Consider the following 21,046-nt stretch of genomic DNA (forward strand, 5'->3'; position numbering starts at 1 on the left):
TATCTTCCAATGCAAAGAGACTTGGTTCGGCGATTGGTTGGCGGCGTCTTTTAAAACGGCACTTCCCGGAACAGTCGACGCCGCTGCCGATGTGGACATGACAGTGAATCGGTTCGACGTAGCAGCGATCGACTGATCTGACGGCGGAGTCGTCGAGAAAGCGAACGACCGTAGTAAGCGTGCAAGCACCACAACAGACTCTTTATGCGCTTTCCCAAACCAGCAATGAGCCGAAACACCAATAGCCTTAGGGGCAGGGGTTGTTGCCGTCACCACAATTCGACGAGCCGCCGTTCGTTTCATGCAGGCATAAAGGATGAGGAACACCGTGCCACAGCTATCCTCAATCGGCTTTTTTGGAGGGGAAATTATTGGCTTGTAATGCGGTTCATTGTGTAAGCTGCCGCAAAGTCGGAGGTATGGCACGCACTGTAGACGTTTGTTTTGTCAAGGATCCTACGAACTGTAACCAGTAACAATTTGTCGAATCTCTCACTGTCAGTTCCTAACATGAGGGGAAAATCAGGTTGGTAGTCAAGTCACTGGTAGTCACTGTCAATCGCCTTTTCCGTTGGATATAGTAAATGATGGGGTTGTAACACACACACACACACACACACACACACACACATACAGACAGACAGACAGATAGAAAGACGGACAAACCCAGACAGTGGCAAATCCTTGATTTCCCAACTTGGAAGGGTGGGGAATCTGTCTTCCAGTCCTGATCTAAATTAATTCGCGTGGAATGCGTGGCATCTGTTGCTGACGTTTGCTTACTTTCCTTTTCATTAAATATGCCTAGAAAGTGACGTGGCTCCAGCGAGATTTCAAATGCACTTAAGATTCAACTCGAGCGCGCAAAATAATTATTGGCTCGAAATGTCACGTTATCGAAACACTGGATATCTTTTGGCGCGCGCGCCGGAAGGAATCCAAAGGCCGTTCAGGGCCATCAAAATCTGGAGCGTTTCCCTCGTTGTCGGTGGGGGGCGTGCCATGTTTGTTTCATGGGCGGCTCTCTCTCCCCATCTCATAATCTGCATTGTGTTGGTCCTAACAACGCATGTATCTGATCTCGGTGTGGAGTATTTTGTTTCTGTTTACATCACTTCCACGAAAAGAGGTCACCACCAGTAAGAGCAAGAGCATTCGTGTCACGATGAACGATGGACCTGGAATTTTCGATTGTCTGGATAAGCAGGTGAGGCAAAGACGAACGGAATGGACAAGGACGACGTCCAACCTTGCGGGTTCTATCGCGAGTCCGTTGTCTCACACACCATCACTTGGACTCGATGTGTGCACTTTGTAGGGCGATCCGACAATCTTGTATCTCGCTGATGGCTCTCAGCCAATCATGGGACACGCGTTCGGTGCCAACACGACCGTTTCGGGGGAGGTCGTCTTCAACACGGGTATGGTCGGCTATCCGGAAGCATTGACGGATCCTTCCTACCGTGGACAGATCCTCGTCTTGACGTATCCCTTGATTGGCAACTACGGGGTGCCAGATGAGAATATCAAGGATGCGCACGGCTTGCCCAAGTACTTTGAGTCTTCACAAATTCACGTTGCCGGTCTCATTGTCAGCAGTTATTCTTGGCAGCATTCCCATTGGGCGGCACAAAAATCTCTCAGCAAGTGGCTGACGGACAACAACGTACCCGCCATGTATGGTGTCGATACTCGTGCGCTTACCAAGCGATTGCGAGAACACGGGTCGATCCTGGGACGCATGATTGTGGTACGTTCTCTTGTGACGGCGACGACACCGCTGGTGAAACGTAAGTATGGAGCACGACAGGAATGATTCTTACACATTGTTGCATCATGGCTTTGTAGAATCCGCCCCGTATCGAAGAATCGGTTTCTTCCGAAATGTTTGACGATCCGAATACACGCAATTTGGTCGCGGAGGTCTCGACCAAGAAAGTCGTTGTCTACGGCACGGGAAACTCGCCCAAGGTCATTGCCTACGATTGCGGAATGAAGTATAACATTATTCGCTACCTCGTCGAGATTCACAAGGTCGAGCTCGCTGTTGTTCCTTACGACTACGATCTCGAAGCTAATCCCGACAACCTCGAATGGGAAGGCCTCTTTCTTTCCAACGGTCCCGGGAACCCGACCATGTGCGAGCAAACCATCAAGTCGATTCAGTACGCCTTGAATCTGGAAGTAGCCAAGCCAATCTTTGGTATTTGTCTCGGTAATCAGCTGCTGGCACTCGCTTCTGGCGCCAAGACCTACAAGCTCAAGTATGGAAACCGTGGAATGAATCAGCCTTGTATCGACTTGCGGACGGGACGATGCTACATTACTCCACAGAATCACGGCTTTGCCGTCGACGCAGCGAGTTTGTGCGAGTTTTGGAAACCACTCTTTCTCAACGCCAACGATCTGACCAACGAAGGTATCGTACACACGAACAAGCCCTTTTTCAGTGTCCAGTTTCACCCGGAAGCGTGCGGCGGTCCGACCGACACTGCGTTTTTGTTCGACAAATTCGTCGGACACGTAAAGAATGTGCCACAGCCGTTGGTGTTGCAAGATAGTCTCAGCTACGAGCGCAAGACGTACAAGAAAGTTTTGCTGGTTGGTAGTGGCGGTTTGAGCATCGGACAGGCTGGTGAATTTGATTACTCCGGAAGCCAGTGCATCAAGGCGCTCAAGGAGGAAGGCATTGAAGTCATCCTGATCAACCCGAACATCGCAACCGTTCAGACCTCACAAGAAAAGGAAGAAAAACAGGCTCGTGCTGCTGACCGAGTCTACTTTTTGCCCATTCAACCCAATGTTGTCATGGACATCATTCGCAAAGAGCGCCCTGATGGTATCATCGTATCCATGGGTGGACAGACTGCCTTGAACGTTGGAGTTCAGCTTTGGCGCTCGGGGGAACTTCAGGCTGAAGGTGTGGAAGTTCTCGGTACGCAAATTCCTGTCATTGTAGCTACAGAAGACCGCGAGATCTTCAGTGAAAAGCTGAAGGAAATTGATGAGACTATTGCTCTCTCGTATAGCGCTACCAATATTGAGGAGGCGGTCGTAGCCGCGAACAAGATTGGATACCCCGTGCTGATCCGAGCTGCCTACGCTTTGGGAGGTCTAGGGTCTGGATTCGCGGAGAACGATGCCGAGCTCAAGACAATGGCAGCCAAGGCCTTTTCGACGAGCGATCAAATTTTGATTGACCAGGACTTGCGTGGTTGGAAGGAACTAGAATATGAAGTTGTCCGTGACAACAGTGACAACTGTATTACGGTGTGCAATATGGAGAATTTCGATCCTCTGGGTATTCACACGGGAGACTCCATTGTTGTCGCCCCATCTCAAACTTTGACCAACCGGGAGTACTTTATGCTCCGCCGTACTGCTCTGAAGGTGGTTCGCCACTTAGGTATTGTTGGAGAATGCAACATCCAGTACGCCTTGCACCCTGAAAGTGAACGCTATTGTATCATTGAGGTGAATGCTCGTCTTTCGCGATCCTCTGCCTTGGCCTCCAAGGCCACTGGTTATCCACTTGCTTACGTCGCAACCAAGCTGTCGCTGGGAAAAAATCTTGTTTCGATTCGAAATTCAGTGACGAAGACAACAACGGCTTGTTTCGAGCCCAGTTTGGACTACTGCGTCCTGAAAATGCCTCGCTGGGATCTGAAGAAGTTTTCCCGTGTCTCCAACAAGCTTGGTTCTTCCATGCTTAGTGTTGGAGAAGTCATGTCGATTGGTCGCTCCTTCGAAGAAGTGATGCAGAAGGCGTGCCGTATGGTAAACCCGAATCTAGACGGTCTCGAAGGAAACTACTCCGGGCTCGTCGATGAAAGTTTTGACTTGGAAACGCAACTGACTACCCCCACCGACACACGCTTATTTGCGGTCCAGACAGCTCTTGAGAACGGCTGGTCCGTAGACAAAGTACACGATTTGACAAAGATTGATCGTTGGTTCCTAAGCAAATTGAACAATATTGCTACAATGCGAAAGGCCGCAATGGCTGCCGGTTCTCTCGACAACTTAACGAGCAATAATGGACGGGAGCGTATGCGTCAACTGAAAATGGCGGGTTTCAGCGACCGACAAATTGCTCGCTACGTTGGTCTTCCAGGTACGCTTGACGGTGAGTCGCGCGTCCGTGACCGTCGAAAGTATCTCGGAGTGACCCCTGTTGTCAAACAGATTGATACGCTTGCTGCTGAATTCCCGGCACAGACGAATTACCTCTACGTAACCTACTCGGGAGATGAGGATGACATCGAGCCATCATCACACTCATCACAACTCACCCCGTCTTACCGCTATTCTCTTACGGAGAAGTCTCGCTTGGATTCGGGCGAGTTTCGTGCCCGAGCTAGAGCCTTTTCGGTCGGCCAGGCAGTGGCCAAGAATACTTTGAAGGAGGCAAAAGAACGGGGCGTCATAGTTCTGGGCTGTGGAGCCTATTGTATCGGGTCCAGTGTTGAGTTCGATTGGTGTGCGGTCTCGTGCATTCGACAGTTGCGCCGCGATGGATTCAAGAGCATCATAATCAATTACAATCCCGAGACTGTAAGTACAGATTATGATGAGAGCGACCAGCTCTATTTCGAAGAGCTCAGCACAGAGCGTGTTTTGGATATCTACGAACGCGAAGGAGCTGCTGGTGTTATCGTTTCGGTTGGAGGACAAATTCCGAATAACCTGGCAGATCCGCTTTCACAGAGTGGCGTTAACATTTTGGGAACAGATTCTAGCGACATTGGCCGTGCCGAGGATCGTCGTCAATTCTCGGACATGCTTGACACCCTTGGAATCCAACAGCCCGAGTGGTCTGTCCTCAAATCGAAAGACGAAGCGATTTTGTTTGCCGAGAAGGTTGAGTACCCAGTTCTAGTTCGTCCCAGTTTCGTGCTCTCTGGCGCTTCGATGAGAGTCGCCGCCGATGAGTTCCAGTTGCGCAACTTTTTGGACTTGGCTGCGGACGTTGGTAACGACAAGCCAGTCGTCGTGACCAAATTTATCCTCGGAGCGAAGGAGATCGAGTTTGATGCGGTAGCTAACAAGGGAACAATTCTCAACTACGCAATTGGTGAGCACTTGGAAAATGCTGGTGTTCACAGCGGAGATGCTACTGTTATCCTTCCGGCCCAAAAATTATACGTCAGTACGATCCGTCAGGTCAAGCGTTACGCCAGTGCGATTGCGAAGTCTCTTCGCATCACGGGACCATTTAATATCCAGTTCATGGCTAAAGGTAATCATGTGCAGGTCATTGAATGCAATCTTCGCGCGAGTCGAACCTTTCCGTTCGTAAGCAAAACGTTGAACAACAATTTTATCTCTCTCGCCACGAAGGCTATGGTTGGACTTGAAGCCGTTCCCTACAAGATTTCGTTGCTCGATATTGACTTCATCTGCGTAAAAGCTCCCATCTTTTCATTTACCCGCCTTCGTGGTGCCGACCCGACCTTGGGTGTGGAGATGGCGTCGACTGGCGAGGTTGCTTGCTTTGGAGAAGATTCTCATTCCGCGTTCTTGCAGTCAATGCTTTCGACAACGTTCAAGTTACCCAACAAGAATCGAACCATTTTGCTTTCAATCGCCAGTGAGGAATACCGACGTGAGTTTGCTGAGGCTGCTGTCATTTTGCACCGTCTGGGCTATAAACTTTTCGGAACTCCTGGTACGGCAGCGTACTACCAAGACAATCACGGCATTGAGATCAAGTCTGTTTCTAAACCGGATGCTGAAACGGACGATGCTCCGGGAACTGCCTTGCACGAAATCAAGAACGGAAAGATTGACTTGGTGATTAATGTGAGTGAAGGAGCGACGCGTCGCGAAGAAATCACGTCGGGTTACATTATCCGCCGGGCGGTGGTGGACTTCGGGGTCAGTCTGGTAACGGATGTTAAGTGTGCCATTAAACTCGCGGAGTGCTTTGACCGCGGAATGGGCGACGGTAAATTCGTTCCACGCCACATTGGTGAGTTCTACAAGATCCCGACGATTGGCTGGACGAGTACCTAAGCGGACGGGACACGGAGAACCCTCTACATATATAAGAACTTTAGGAACCACAGTGAATACAGACGCCTTTGATTGGCGTTGCGTGTGTACCATAGACACCATAAATACAAACTCAAATAATTCCTCTGTTCATTTTTGTTGTTTTCCGTTTGTGCTGCTTGCGAGATGCAGAAAAGATCGGAGGTAGAACGTCGCTTTACCAGAGACTCTAGCTCTCGGTGGAGATTGTTTTCGGGTATGTATCTGAGTTCTCTTCAATTGTGTATATCTAATCTTGATTTGCTGTTACACGTCATGGTGTTTATTACAGAGTTTAGTTTCGGCCCAATCTTTCACGCGGGGCCAAATCCAAATATGTAACGTCGGTCAGTGCGCATCAAAGACAGAAAGCTTCGGTGACTTGCAAAGAACGAGTGCGACCGGAAAGACGCCATGAAAAAAAAAGACTTTGGATGACACACGCGTAGTCTCACTTGATGTAACAAGATCTAAGTCCAACGGCGGGAATGATGCTACGCACATACAGCGGCCCTCCTCATGTACCTAATGATACTCTTGACGTACGAAATAGTGAATGGAAACCAATCCATGTGAACAAAAGTATATTCCGTGCGGAGCGGGGTGGCTATTGGAAGTCATTTGTAGCCTTCCCGAACAAAAACCACAGTAACCGCAATAAAACGATTTCACAAGCCAAGAATAATGTCTATTATCATTGAACTTTTTAAAACGACAAATGCCAGGACCCACCAAGTGTCGTAGTGCACCGGGACGGATATTCCTTGCATCGGGTGTGCAACTTTACGACGTCGCGCCGGATTGAGCCAGCACATCCACCGGCACCTTGGGACTTTGCTTGCCATCTTGCCAGGTACTGACCTTATACGCAAAGGCTTCTTGCTCCATGGCTTTTCGTTGTGCGGGTTCCTTGAGGGCTCCACGCATAGAAGTGGCGGCCTTGTTGACGTACTGCAGAGACAATAATAATGTTAGTTTACAACAAGAAAAAAGAGAGAGATTGCGCGCGTTTTTTTCGTTTGTTGATTCCAGAGGTGCCACAGCAATGGCAGTATTGATCCGGGCGATTGCAGGGAGGGTCGCTTGGATCACTATTTCCTTGCCGATCCACTTTTTTGATTGATACTCGATGTTCCCCCGTTTTCTTACCTGCAAATACGACATGCCGGCCATGCGCCAAAAGGTAGTAACAGGCTTTCCGCTCATAGTAATGGTGACGACAATGATACGTTCCAAAGGGTATGCGACGAGAAAGTCTGAAGAGTCGCGTCGAATCCAGAGGTGTTGCGATCTCCGCAGCGGCAGCGCCGAGCCCATGGTCCGGAGACCCGAGGGGAACCCGAAATTGACGTGACGAAAGCAGTGACGTGCCCGAACGCGATCGGTCGCATGCCAGGCGTCCTACGGTGGACTTACAGACGTACAGAGGAACACGAGCCCATCTTCCCACTGATTCCGATCCGTACGGCGCACGGCCCATTCTTGCGCGCCGAGAGGTCCGCGCCAGTTTCGTGGCACGCCAGACGTCGGAATCCCTGGGAGCGTTTGTGTAGACTTGTACGAGAAGAGAAATTCGTACATCGCGCCGGACTGCATTTCGCGGTACCGAGGGGGAGAGTGCGGGGGAGTGGCGCCAATCCGTACCGCGGCAATTACCGTGTTTTACAGTTTTGTATGTTGTTAGATTAGCTAGAGTAGAGGTAGTAGTAGTGGTAGTTATTACATAGTACGATATTCCGAGTCAATCTGGTCGAGTCCAGCCGGCGAACGCCCCACGGCGCACGGCACCCGAAGCCGCCCCCTCCTCCCGATGGACCGCATCCGCCAAACGACTACGCGCAAATCTACCACAACTTATTCCCTCGTTCGTTGGTAGCCCCTGTTGGCATTGCCTTTGTTCCAGTGACACTACCAACAGCCGTTCGCAATCTCTCTCTCTCTCTACCCACGGTAATCTCTCCCTTTCACTCATTTACCTCGGTAGGAGATACGCACGCACGCACAAGGCGTAGACTCGTTCGTGCCAGTGCTTTGCCAAATTGTCCTTGGAATCGTCGTTGGTTGACAATCGAGCCGCCGCGGAAGACCCAATTAACACGAGTCCGTTTCTCACTACACAAGTATCCAAGAGTATACCGTCGTCGTCGTCCACCGCAATGCCAGCACAAGCACGAGTTGGAGTTTCGGAAGAGCCGGCTTTGTCTACTGGATTCTCTTCGACTCCCGAGCGTGCGCATCACGCAGCTTCGGAGGCGCCAGCTTCCGGCATCTCTTATGCACCCTCGGATCTCTTTTCCCCACGCTCCGCTGCCGCCGTCGCCTTGAGCAGCTTTGCGCACCAGTCCGTGGGAACGGTGGCACATTCATCAAGCAACACACCGCACCCGCAGTCTGGGCCGCGCCGCTTAACGGTATCCCCCACCGAAACAACCCGACCTCCCCATTCCTTCCCGTCACGCTCACACATGCCCGCCATGACCAATCCGATGCCTGTCAGGACGCCCTTTTATCATCATCCGGTGTGGCAACCTCCGCCTCAAGGCATTGGCTGGCACGGACACGGACACGGGAATCATCCCCACGCCATGGGACCCCCCACACCCCACGGCACGGCCTTTGCCACCAATGCCGCCAGAAACAACTCACCGGTATGTTGATTCGATGCCCTGAAAAGGTGCTTTTTATGTTGGACTGCTGATGGGTTCTGTTGTATTGTGCTGTTTCTGTCGCTGTTGCTGTTGCTATTCATTTCCCACCTTTTATCCTCATGTTCCACCAATCTTTATTTCTACCAGCATAACATGCCGTCCATGCCTCCCTATTCCTCCGTTTACCCCGCCAACATGGAATACTCCCGGATTCGGTTGGCGGAACCGCATTCCATGGTTACGCCTACACCATCCAAAAAACCACGCAAGGAAACACCCTCCAAGGACAGCTCGTACTCGCGCAAAACGAAATCCCTAGGAATGCTGGCGCAAACCTTCCTCAATCGTTTTCGTTCCTATCCTCGCAATACCCTAGTCATTGTCGACGAAATCGCCAAGGAACTCGGGGTCGAACGTCGACGAATTTACGATGTAGTTAACATATTGGAATCCGTCCGACTCGTCACCAAAAAGGGCAAGAACACCTACCACTGGATGGGCATGGATCATCTCGACTACATGTTTGCCCTCGTTCAGCGCGAAGGCTTCCAATCGTTTCCCTACGAGGCAGTCAAAACGGGTCTGCTCCGCGGTACCCCGACGGACCAAGCCCGAGAATCAGGTTATCGGCAACTTCGCAAGGAAAACAGGTCTTTGGCTAAGCTTTCCAGCCAATTTCTACAGATCTTTCTGGTCGGCAACGCCATCCTCAGTTTGCCCGACGCTGCCGACAAGATCTTTGGGACTTCCGATCCGACCGAAACGGCCATCCTCGCGGCCAAGTTTCTTCCCAAATCCACCGATGCAGCCGATCCCAAAGCTCGACTGCTAGCTGAGACACGTGGTGCCAAGACCAAGATTCGTCGCCTTTACGATATTGCGAACGTTTTCATGGCCGTCGGTATTCTCGGCAAACACGAACACTCTACTTCGCATTGCAGGCCCAAGACCCCCAAGCGTCCCATGTACCGCTGGACGTATCACCTGAACGCTGTTCAAATCGCCAAGGTCTTCGCCACCATGCCGTGTTCTCTCAAGGAATATGATACCCCTTTTCTCCCCTCACACTCGGGCTCCACCTCGCACGACGGAACTAGTCGAGACAGCCCCGTGTCCGCCACTTCCGGCGACCGTAAAATTAGTCCGTCACCGGAGCTTTCCTCCACCAGATCCATAGCGGCGAGTACACCAGCTTTGCCGACCAAGTCCGATACAACACCTTCAACCTACAAACAGGGCGTCTTGGACCAGATACACGTGACTGGTGGAGCGTGCGACCACGGTGACCACGTGCCTGACGGAGAACTTGAACCCCGTCGCGTTTCCCTTCCGGAGGATGATCATCCAGGGTACCCTATCGATCTTTATATTTGAACACCCACGTCACGGGGCGGGAAACTGACGGGATGGGACAGTGATTGACCTCGGCATCCATCTACACCGCGACAGACTTTAAAGTCTTGGTAAACCCGAGACAGGCACACTCTGTCTCTTTGGTGAAAACCTTCAAACACATTTGTAGACCTTAATTTTAAAATGTGTGATTCACGCTAGCGTGTTCTATATATATTTTTGCATTATACACTTGCAGAAGAAAAACACGAGTTTCCCCACTCCCTAAGGCATGCTACGTTGGTTGTAACCGTCTTTTCGAGTGTTGGATTGGTGCGAAAGATGCTTACTACAAACTCAAGGGGTCCGTGACTAGTCTCAGCGTGTGTTTCCAACCGAGAATGCCGAGTAGGTAGCTGATCCAGTACTTGTGACTTCACGAGCAAACAGATGAAAAAAAAACGTCAACTTTCTAGTTCTAGAAGATGTGCAGATTTTTTGTGAAAAATTGGAATAATTTGCTAGTAGAGTATTGTTTACATGGGCTGCACGGCCAGAGCTACTGCTCGATCGACGTGGCCTTGTTCAAAATGTAGGCGTCCCAAAGAGCGGCGGGTGTGTTGGACTTGGTAGACGGCGTCTTGGAGTATGTGTTCGGGAGTCGCATCCTTTTGCGATATTAATGACTTCCATCGCTCGTGTTCAACTTTGAGCGCCAGTTGGTAGTGGTGCATGGCCCGGTGCACGTCGTGCAGCCCGCGATGAGCCACGCGAGCTAGCTCGTGATGGATACGGGATATAGCTAGCGAATCTGTATGCACACAACAGTCCAGTTCTTGTTGATAGTATGTCATTGCTTGTTCATAGTTCTGCAAATGTACCGACAATCGGGCACACGCAAAGAAGAGGTTGGCGAGTTCCGAAGTGGTAGAAGGGTTTGGCGTAGGTGATGATTCTGCTTGCATATGTTGTAACTTTTGTTGATAGCAAGCTAGCGATTCCTCATAGCGCCCCATTTGGCCCAGAACTTGCGCCTTGAGGAACACCATATCCCAGTAGAGTTTTGGTTGTGGCTCGTCCACCCCCTTGTGAACGAGTGCAATTCCACATGCGAGCTCTTCCAGCGCGCAATTGTACGAAAGGACATCCATACAGTCCAAGGCCTTTTCCCGGCAGGCGTTCGCTTGTTGAAGGTGGAGCGGTAGCGGAAACTCCCCTTTGTTCGCTTTGTGTTGCTCTTCGTCCTTCTCCGAGAAGGTTTCCTGCGGTGCCTGGTGATCCAAGAGATCATCGTCATCGTTATCTTCCTGCGATTCTTGGACGATTTCTACTTCGTGCGGGAGGCTTAAATCGCTGCAATCACTCAAGAGACTGTTGCTGCTGCAACGCAGCGTGGTCCTCGGGAGTGAGTGGCGAAACAAGAGCTCGCCGGATTCCGCAGGATCTTCATCGATCGATGTGAGCGAGACAGCGGACGTTCGAATTGTCTGCTGTGATCGGGGCTTGCGGAAGAAGCGTCGAAGTAACGAAGACTTGGAGGACTTGGTTCCGGTCGAGATGTGTTGGAAAACAACGGCATCCGACGCGACACTCCGGCTTGGTGGGGCCGCCGCGAGGTTCCGACTTGCCATCCTTGCCGAGAAACGAAAGTACGTGCGAACGCGTGAACGGCTCGTTCAATGTCAATCACTCGACCGACCACAAGGAACCTAGCGTGGGGTTTATTGGTGAATCACTCAGTTATTCTAATAAGCGGTTGTCCAAGGGAGAGAGAGTTTTTTTTATTCGAGCGTATTATTTTTTTATGCGAGTGCGGTGCGAGTTTTGCGGTGAAGTAGTGCGTGTTTGCCCGTGTTGGTGTTCGGTAGACACACGGGGGGTTATCGGTAGTACGAGCCGTGGGAGGAAACCGGATGGAACGGCGTTTCGACGGAGTCGGAGCGGCACCACGCCTGCCTCGTTGGCCAGCGAGTATGGCCCTCACCACTTTTGGCAGATGCCCAAACCTACGTCTGGAATGGGACTGATTGTGATCACCGCTTCCAAAAGATATAGGTGGTGTTGAGGTCTCGAAACTGCTTACATTAATAACGTCCGACCGGAAGTGACAACAGATAGTCCTATATAATTTAATACCGAATATCCCAAACTGACCATACATTCCATTATACTTATTATATACTCAGTTCTGAATATTCTGTGGGACGAAACGACAGAGAAAGAATTCGACGAAAACTGCCGGCAACGACAAAATCTTGCGTAAGACGAAACAGCCTCAGAGTCAACACGTCAGGTTTACATCATACGTCTACGTAGCCCGGGACTTCAACTGCAACCATATACGTGGTAGTGCGGGTGGACCGGACTCTCGGAACTCGACTATCTCACCTTTTACGAAACTTCCACTCCGTTTGGGGTTTCTGTTCTACGCGTATGGCCCCCCGACCAAATCATGCCTGCGAAGATATATTCAATGTGTTGGGTCAGAGATCGACCGACACAAAATTACCACGTCGAAAGAATACCAGGAACTCTTCCCTGACGGTGAAACGTCGTGAACCGACGTAACTTGTGAGGGGTGGGGTTTTGTCAATAGCATCATTCGTATACGCTGCTCTGTACCAGTGTATCGATACACCGGAGCAAAGCTGTATCACGTTGTTTCATGCCATTCTTCTGCGTTGGATAATTGCCTCACGTTCCCCAGATGCACGTTTCGAGCTTCAGTAAGTTTCGCGCTACAGTGAGAACAAACTCGGCAACATGCTTGGACGAGCGCCTCGATAGCTATCTATAACAAAAAGTCGGCGCCACCAAAGAGATCATCGAGACAGAAAAATGTTGCATAAAGGGAGACACATCCCTTTCTACAAAAAATTACGATTCGTTTCTGCCAAAAGCTGATGAAAACGCCGTACCACACAACTCTTCTCGCAAGCTACAAAGTCCCGATGTCTCAATACCCGATGAAGTGAATGCGACGTGCCCATCAGGTCGGATCCAAATCAACCCACGCTCGGCAAACACACGCACACACGATCCTCCCTTACTTGAATTGACAGGGAAGAAAACAAGCCCTTCGTCGCAATCACTATGCGACATTTTCTCACCAACACATAGTGTCAACACCTCGACAGGTAAGCCAATACGATCGCTGACTTCCCGACCAAGACTCCGCAAGTCTTCTATTGTGACGCCATCGGGATCGCCCCGATCAATACGTAGCAAAGCAAATGTAGGCTGTGGAGTGCGAGCAACTTGTGACGGCAAGTCGCACGTGCTCAGAACATCGTTTAAAAGCCATTGTATGTTCGGATAAGTTGCTGCTGAATATCCCTCCGCCACTTGCACTGGCAAATGTGGCACGAGTCGACCCACTTGGATGCAGGGGTCGTGTGGTTGTGTATCGTTCTTCCATTCGTCAACCTCAGGCGCTTCAATCTTTTCATCTCGATCGTAGTCAAGGCCCAACTCGTGTTTTGGGAATAGCAACGGCAAGCCGGCTCCTCTCTGTAATATTTGGTGCAGGTTGGATCGAATGTGCCTAGCGTACCTACTCTGCGGGTCCGATGCCAGCCACGACAGAGGATGCAGGGCTGTTTGCAGCAACGAGCAAAAGAGAGAACGTTGAGCCTGGAGGGGGAGCGGGGAATTTTTCAGTATTGTCTGCAGCAGGGTTGGGTGTTGGTCATTCAGATAGCACGCTTTCATGACTTGCAAGAGACGCTGGTAGTTTCGAACGGAAAGGGCCGCATTCTGCTGCGCAATTGGCCGACGCTCGGCTTGGTACGATTTGGCCATCTGGGAAAAGACAAGATGGCCGGCGTTGGAGTTGAATTGGTTGCTGTTATGGTAAAGCCACGCCAGCTTCCAAGCCGCATTGTGTACGTCTTGTAATCCTGTATTCATACCGAAGCCGCCGGCCGGCGGAAACACATGCGCGGCGTCACCCACGAGCAAAAGACTATCCCCGTAGTAGCGATCAGCTATCAGCGCCGACATTGTCCAACTTTTGGCCGACACAATTTCGAAATGGGAAATCTTGGAACCAAATACGGCTTGAACGATTGCAGATAACTTTTCTGGTCCAAAGTCGTCTTCGGGCTTTTGAAAAGGAGGAAAGTAGGGGATTTGAATTATGTACTCACCTACCGAGTGACATACCGTCATAGCGACGACCAGAGGCGAGAACACGGTATAGAGCATAGCATGGTTGTTGTTGGCGTGCAAGACGGTCGCTTGATCGGGTGGTAGCTTAACGTGCACGTTCATGAGATACTGCATCCCTTGTTCTCCGCTTTGAGAAATGTTGGCTAAACGCCGAATCAACGAATTTGAGCCATCGGCGGCCACAACTGTAGCTGCCTTTATTTTTACTCCGTTGCTAGTTGTTACAAGGCATCCATTGTTAGTTTGAGAAGTCTCCATATTTGTAATCCGCGTTCCGTAATGGAGCGCGGCTCCCGGAACACTCCGGGCTTCATGCTTTGCGTAATCGTAGAGAATTCGACAAAACGTATGTTGCGCCAAGTGTCCCACAGTACAGGGCGAAAGGTCACGATCGAATGATAATTGTTTGTCTGTACCATCAGTTGCAAGATTCTCGTCCTTTAGCAGAATGCCGTTGGAGTCCCGTCCGGCTTGTAAGGGTCGATCCACGAAGTGAAGCACTTCTGCCAGAGGCTGGTCGTCACTCATGCTCGTGGTGAAGCGAAACCGCTGCCATTCTGATACAGGACCCATACTTTGGAGGACACGTTTATAGACCGCGGGTAATGAATGCCGCAGAATTTCCATTGTTCGTGTATTCAAAAAATGCGCTTGCGGATGGCGAAACCGCGATTCTGCTGTTTGGGCTTCCAACAGAATCGAAGGGATTCTGTACGACGCTAGCAAACTGGACATGAACAGACCACAGGGACCACCGCCGGCAATTACAATGGGTCTGGAAGCGTTTCGGTGCGTCGACAAACATCTCCTTGTGGAAAAATGGCCAGACGGAGTTCGAATGCGACGGACGCGAAACCTAAAGGAGGAGAGCATTTCGTTTTCGAGCGCAACTATGTTAAATGTTTATCACGTCCGCAAGGTTTTCGACTTTGACAGGAAAACGCCACGTCTTTTCTTAGGGTTCAGCTAGGCTCGCCACAGTTAAAGTGATTTGACCATCGTCGGATGGCTCGGAGGAACGATGATGTGTTCATCTCATTGCGCCAAGAATGAGAACCGAAGTCTTCGTATATATGGTTCGAAAGCCGACCTTTCAATGTTGATTTTCATAGTATTTAACCTTTGGATATTTACAAGGACTCGTATACGACAAGTTCGCCACTACCTCGTTCCGTCCTTTTCAAAGTGCTGACTGTGAAAGGCCTCTTTTCATTAGTTACTATCAGTCGTACACGACATCTTTTCAGTCTTGTGTCCTTGTCAACGACGTATGGTAAAACCCGATGAGTCCGACATTGTCTTCCAGTTACAACTGTAAATGATGAAGCTGCTTCGATGACGAGTGTCGTCATGTATCCTCTAGAAGAAAGGCATTCCTGGACAGCAAGCTTTGCTTTGAAAGGGATAAGCGAGGCTAGTCTTACGTTTGGGCTCAGTAGTTACAAGATCTCTTTGCTTTAATGAAGTCACTCGTTGCCAGGCACTCGCTAGCAATGTGGGTATGTTTGTTGACTTGGGATCCATTGCGGAGAGTCCTCAGCTTTTCCATTTTGTCACATTCGAGAAGATGGAACAAATCAATAGTAAGGAGGGCGAGATTTAGCGACGAATTGGTAGATCGACGGTCACTTTTGTCCAAGGTAGCAATCGCAACTATGACAATGACAGAGACAGTAGCTACAGTGCTCAATCCGCAACCCGCTATTGCCGCGGTGGATGCAACCACAACGATTCAAGGCATTCGTGACGCCCGCAATACACTGACAAAACTGCTGGAGAACTGGGAAAAGGCCGTAATTGATTGCACTTTTGCCGATGTTCCACGAGAACTACTCGAAACGAAAAACAAGGAGCAGTTGCTTGAAAAGGCCTCTACATTTGCGCTCTTTGACAAATCGGTATCAGTCACGTCATGTAAAACTTCTAACCGATTGGTTCGAGATTACATCGGTAGTACAGGAAAGGGACCGGTGGTAGGCCTGGAAAAGAAGTTGCGACAAGCTTTGGAGTTTGTAAAGGACGGAGAGGATACTGATATGTACGTGCAGACTACGGAGAATATATCACAAGCCTTATCGCGCGCCGGGTCGTTGAGCTACGCCGCGGGGGTCGCCGATTTTGCCTCTGTCAATAATTTTGATGTCAAAGAAACGCCAAAGGTCCTAAGTAACGAGAGTAGCAATTTGGAGCAAGCCCGCAGGGCGATTCGAGAAACAGTCGACGGCCTCGACACTATTCTGCCAATGTTGTCAGAAACGTATTGACGAGGACTCTTCATGCAAAGACATGTGAGCCAAATGCTAGTCTGCTGCTGCACGAGCATTACAGTTGTTTCAATTCTTGAACTGTATTTAGATTTCCTTAACCTATACGTTGTCCTTATAATTTAAACGACGTTTCCAAAATTCCTGTTCGAGTTGTCTTGATTTGGGGGTAAAGAACTCAAGTCACTACTAGCCTGTGTCTTCTGTGAGCTGTGTTTAAAGGAATGGGTTCCAAAAAAATTTGCCTTGGAATTGTGCATGTCTTCGTTAAAGTTGTCGAGTGCCGTCCCCCTCGCAATTCTTTCCGTTATGCGATTCCGCAAGGCCATGGCCGAATCGAATCCGTCCGTTTTGTAAAGGGTAATGTAAATGTCCTCGTAAACAAGCTCTGCCCATCGTCTGAAACAAAAAGAGGAATTCAAGCAGGCAGGAGAAGCAGTTAGCGACAACCACAAAAAAGCACTGATAAACAGGATTTTGTGGAGAACACAATTTGCTACTCATGACGTCGGGGTCACTAACAGTACGCGAGTACTTACTTTCCCGGAAAATCGTTGGGGTCAGTGCCATACGGATCATCCAATTCCATATTGACATACTCCAAACCCAAAAAACCATATGTGATGAAGAACATAAGTACCAACACTTCTAAAGTTTGATCATTGTCAGCAATCAGCACCATTGGCAAAGTAAAGACCCACACAAACAGAAAAGTTCTTGTCATTTGCACGAAGGGAAAGGGAAACGGCGTAGTCAGCAGCATCTTCAAACCGTGAAAAGCGGTCAGCCAATCACTTGTAATGGCCAGTAATCGGAGCTCCTCGTTGATATGTGGTGGGTGAGTTACCAGTATACCACCCTTGCGAGGTTCGAGAATCTTTTCCCGCAAATTGTAGCACCAAACGATAGGTGCTCGCAAATTTTCGTCCATCACTGTACGGGATCCGTGCCGCATGGCTTCCAGAAATTGGGAATGGTCCGTGACGGGCTTGTACTGTTGAATGTATTCCTGATCTTTTGTAGCGCAGGCACTTTGTCCAATCGGTTGTAGCGAATCATCCACACCGTCCTTGTCACGTGCAGTTGGAGTGTTGGCTGGTAAAGTTTGCAAAGCAGTCGTCGAGATACTAGTGGGTTGCTGACGTACTTGTCGTGGCAAAAGGAGTGGTGTGTACTCGTGGTCTTCATCCGGCAAGGTCTCCCATGCGCTCACTCCGTGCGACCGAAACTCGACGGCTGCAATAGCTACACGCAAGCTCACAATAGTCCGGTAGGCGACGTCTTGGCGCCATTGTTGTGCCTTGGTCCCCCGGTCCAGCGTGGTGAGCAAACAAGCGTACTGTATGGTTTCCCGACTGGAACGAAACAAATCCGCCAGGAATTGTCGTGCTTCGTAAAAGCGATTATAGGTAATGGTTGCCCGAGTGACAACCAAAAAGGATACGAGAATGCTCATGAAAGAATGGCCATTGTTGTTGTCAATGGTGAGGTCGACAATTTTGTGGTTCCGCAGCAGAATGATTGCGTAGGTGAATACGATCGTCGCAATGCACCAGGGAAAAACGTGAGGCCAGACGGATCCGTGCATTTGAAAGAGCACTTCGAGGTGATTATCTCCATTGTACGTCACATCTCGTTTGTATGCCGTGGTTTTGGCAGCGTTTCTAACGTTTTGAGAAGCGGAGGGCGAAGCGGGCGGAGACGGTTGTGCAAGCTCGTCCAGAGACAGTTGGATCGACTGATGACGAGCGTGTGTAGGAGGAGAAGCCGAAGCAGAAGACATTGACGTCCTCGTGGTTGCCTGGTAGTTGCCTTTGTTGTTGTTTCTGATTGTATTCGCCTCCTCACCCATCAATGGATCCATCAAGCTGGTTCGTTCGGTAGGAGGCATCCCAATTTTTATGTCTGGATGTCGTTCGTTCGCCGCAAGGGATAGAACAGAGCGAAAGCTATGGAAATACTCTAACGAGAAAATTCAGGAGCTCACAGTAAACTGCACTGCAGAAGAGGTTTCGTTGGTATTAGCGTCGATGGTTTTCGGTCGACTGACCTTACACCTTCCCTAGAGAGATGAAAATTTGTTCGCGATGGATTTGATACGGTCGCTCGTAGGGCTGGTTCGGTCCGACTTCGCTAGAGGTGTGGCATTCTGTGACTTACCCAAGGAAGTCAAGAACATGTTACAGGGCAATTATTCTGTTAGATTAGCTGTTGTTTCCACCTAACTATTAGAGTTGTCGGTTAGGATCGGCTTGTTAAATGGAACACATGGAAGTTTATATAATGGTTTTTGGATTTCTCTTTATGAATCTACGCTCGTGACAGCTTGTTTAAGGATAGCAGACTCGAGTGTTTCTTCCTTTGCCAGTAAATACAGTGCAGTCTCTATTCCCATTACTGAAGAACACAAAACAGCCAGATCGACATCTCGCAAATCATCTGAACAACTCCCCCCCTCGAGGATTCCGTTTCGCTTCCTCTTGGTGCAGTCGGTGTGCGAGAAAGACGACAAACGAGCTATTCCAGGAGATAAGGACCGCTCTCAACACCAGCTGCATTGATCGTCTTATTGTCAGTGAGGAGTCTAGCGAACGAAAGCGATCAAGAGACGTAGCGACGGAACTCGCAACAGGGGACCGCTATCACCGCAGCAACCTTAAATTGCGGGCTGCAGTCTCAACGATCCCGTCCCGCGTATTGCGCTTCCACCATGACCAGTCTCCAGCACAGTCACGTTGATCCACATCATTTCGATTTCCAGCAACTGCTCGGGTCGCACGATCCGGGTCGAAGGAACGAAGCAATGGTAAACGTAGACCGTGACGAGGACTCGATAGCGAATCCAGATCGACACGTCAATAATGGCGATGCCGCTCCCGTTCGTCAGCTCGAGTGGGATGATCGATCGCACTGGAAGGTGCTTACACAAATTCACGGCTCTGTCTGGCCCCGTGTACTGCCGTTTTGCGCCCTAAACGTTTGTTTGACCTACGCTATTTACCTGCTCAAGCAACGGAACGTTATCGATCTCACCTCGAGTCCGTCCGGACACAAATACATGGCCATCATGATGAGTTTTTTGGTTGTTACACGGGTCAAGATCACCTACGACAACTACATGGCCAATTCACGTCACTTGGGAGCACTCTACAAGCAATGCCGCGAACTCGTACAGTACGTGTGCGTCCTCACCATGACGGATACTAGCACCCGGGCCAAAGAGTGGCGCAATAGCGTCGCCTACCGGACAATTATACTTTTGCGTGTCACCATGGCGGTGCTGGAGTACCCTACCAATCCATCAGTGGAACCCTGGAACGTTCCGGAGTTGGCTTACGAAGATCGGGATGATTTGCAACATCTGGTCATGTGGCCACCGCTGCACGCAAACGAATCACCACAAACACGATCTCCGCGGCGATTTCGGCAGCTGCCCATGCGGGAACGTACCGTACTGGAAGAAGCCTGTCGGGTACCGATACTCCTCGCGTACAGTTTGCGGGTCGAACTCATGAAGCAGCGGGACGGGACTTGGTTGCGGAAAGATGTACTCCGACACCCCTGTAACGAGGAAATGCGGATGCTGGATATAGTGGGCGATTATATCAAAGCCTATTCTGGTTTGCAAAAACTCATGGCGACACCCCTTCCGTTTCCTCTCGTGCAAATGACCAAAACATTTCTGTTCGTCTGGATATTCAGTTTACCGTTTTGTTTGTGTCACGATTCCTACTCTCAACCCTTCACCCTGCTCACTATTATCTTTCTCATTACCTTTGGTTTTGTCGGATTGGAAATGGTGGCTATGGAATTGTCCGATTGTTTCGGGGACGATCCGTCCGATTTTGACGATTTGGGCCACGCACAAATGTGTTTCGAAGACATTTATATTTCGATTTACAAGTTGGACGGGGAACCGTGGGCGCGTAAATTGCGGACGCGGCTTTCAAAACCTACCCAAGAGAGTCAGTCGGTACCACCCGGTGGACCGTAGTCAAGTTTTTGCGGCTGGCGACGACGACGATGATGAGGAACCCATACCGTCCTCATCCTTAGTGATCAGAACCAAGCGCCATTTGGATTTTCCGAATAGAATCTGCAGGACATCTTTAATATGTAAACGCACATTCTGCTACTGGATGGGATCCTAACCACTTGTTCCAATTGCTCTGTCCCTCCCTTACCGGAAGTACGAATTTGTGAAGCTAAAAAGTTCATGCTGACGATGGTACTGGTGCTAGTTCTGATTGACGACGTCTATCTAGTAGGGCATATACTCTTGCAATTATCTGGGGCAGAGGAAAGGGAGGCTCCCGAGACATAGGTGAGATCATGATGCGATACCTACTTTTCACAGTCATTAGAGAACGAAATGTCTCAATATAGTCGGAGTCGATGTTAGTTAACACCATCAGTATGTCCTTCCGAATAAGCCCGACATATAGTTTTGACTTGACCAGTTCACGTGGATGGCCTGGAGAGATAATCAGTCGAATTCGAAAGAGGACTCTAGACAAAATGGCCCCGGTAGGACCCGAATCGATATTTCTCTCTATAATTGATTCAGAGTGAGTGTACCAGTAAATCAGATTCTGGTAG

The 21,046-nt window shown here is 49.9% G+C and overlaps 8 protein-coding genes across 8 annotated transcripts; 4 read left to right on the plus strand and 4 right to left on the minus strand.

Moving 5' to 3' along the window:
- Positions 1 to 1,363: 1,363 nt before the first annotated feature.
- On the plus strand, positions 1,364 to 6,451 carry CPS-II (predicted protein; the record flags this gene model as incomplete). Its single annotated transcript, XM_002183503.1, has 3 exons — positions 1,364 to 1,750; positions 1,849 to 5,971; positions 6,333 to 6,451. 3 exons carry the CDS (start codon positions 1,364 to 1,366, stop codon positions 6,449 to 6,451), a joined length of 4,629 nt encoding a protein of 1,542 aa, XP_002183539.1.
- Positions 6,452 to 6,816: 365 nt separating this feature from the next.
- Positions 6,817 to 7,629, minus strand: PHATRDRAFT_39529 (predicted protein; the record flags this gene model as incomplete). The annotated part of the gene is made up of 3 exons (XM_002183629.1): positions 6,817 to 6,984; positions 7,183 to 7,227; positions 7,450 to 7,629. The coding sequence occupies 3 exons, from the start codon at positions 7,627 to 7,629 to the stop codon at positions 6,817 to 6,819; spliced, it is 393 nt and encodes a 130-aa protein (XP_002183665.1).
- A 560-nt stretch (positions 7,630 to 8,189) lies between these two features.
- Positions 8,190 to 10,055, plus strand: DEL (predicted protein; the record flags this gene model as incomplete). Its single annotated transcript, XM_002183504.1, has 2 exons — positions 8,190 to 8,681; positions 8,829 to 10,055. The coding sequence occupies 2 exons, from the start codon at positions 8,190 to 8,192 to the stop codon at positions 10,053 to 10,055; spliced, it is 1,719 nt and encodes a 572-aa protein (XP_002183540.1).
- Positions 10,056 to 10,549: 494 nt separating this feature from the next.
- Positions 10,550 to 11,772, minus strand: PHATRDRAFT_48931 (predicted protein; the record flags this gene model as incomplete). The annotated part of the gene is made up of 1 exon (XM_002183630.1): positions 10,550 to 11,772. Exon 1 carries the CDS (start codon positions 11,642 to 11,644, stop codon positions 10,550 to 10,552), a length of 1,095 nt encoding a protein of 364 aa, XP_002183666.1. The 5' UTR covers positions 11,645 to 11,772.
- Positions 11,773 to 12,890: 1,118 nt separating this feature from the next.
- Positions 12,891 to 15,179, minus strand: PHATRDRAFT_48932 (predicted protein; the record flags this gene model as incomplete). Its single annotated transcript, XM_002183631.1, has 1 exon — positions 12,891 to 15,179. Exon 1 carries the CDS (start codon positions 15,054 to 15,056, stop codon positions 12,891 to 12,893), a length of 2,166 nt encoding a protein of 721 aa, XP_002183667.1. The 5' UTR covers positions 15,057 to 15,179.
- Positions 15,180 to 15,566: 387 nt separating this feature from the next.
- Positions 15,567 to 16,447, plus strand: PHATRDRAFT_48933 (predicted protein; the record flags this gene model as incomplete). Its single annotated transcript, XM_002183505.1, has 1 exon — positions 15,567 to 16,447. Exon 1 carries the CDS (start codon positions 15,644 to 15,646, stop codon positions 16,445 to 16,447), a length of 804 nt encoding a protein of 267 aa, XP_002183541.1. The 5' UTR covers positions 15,567 to 15,643.
- A 122-nt stretch (positions 16,448 to 16,569) lies between these two features.
- Positions 16,570 to 18,626, minus strand: PHATRDRAFT_39534 (predicted protein; the record flags this gene model as incomplete). Its single annotated transcript, XM_002183632.1, has 3 exons — positions 16,570 to 16,846; positions 16,987 to 18,409; positions 18,608 to 18,626. 3 exons carry the CDS (start codon positions 18,624 to 18,626, stop codon positions 16,570 to 16,572), a joined length of 1,719 nt encoding a protein of 572 aa, XP_002183668.1.
- Positions 18,627 to 18,953: 327 nt separating this feature from the next.
- On the plus strand, positions 18,954 to 20,441 carry PHATRDRAFT_48934 (predicted protein; the record flags this gene model as incomplete). The annotated part of the gene is made up of 1 exon (XM_002183506.1): positions 18,954 to 20,441. The coding sequence occupies exon 1, from the start codon at positions 19,158 to 19,160 to the stop codon at positions 20,439 to 20,441; it is 1,284 nt and encodes a 427-aa protein (XP_002183542.1). The 5' UTR covers positions 18,954 to 19,157.
- Positions 20,442 to 21,046: the final 605 nt, after the last annotated feature.

Source organism: Phaeodactylum tricornutum, chromosome 20 (assembly GCF_000150955.2).
Source record: "Phaeodactylum tricornutum CCAP 1055/1 chromosome 20, whole genome shotgun sequence".
Lineage (NCBI taxonomy): Eukaryota > Bacillariophyta > Bacillariophyceae > Surirellales > Neidiaceae > Phaeodactylum > Phaeodactylum tricornutum.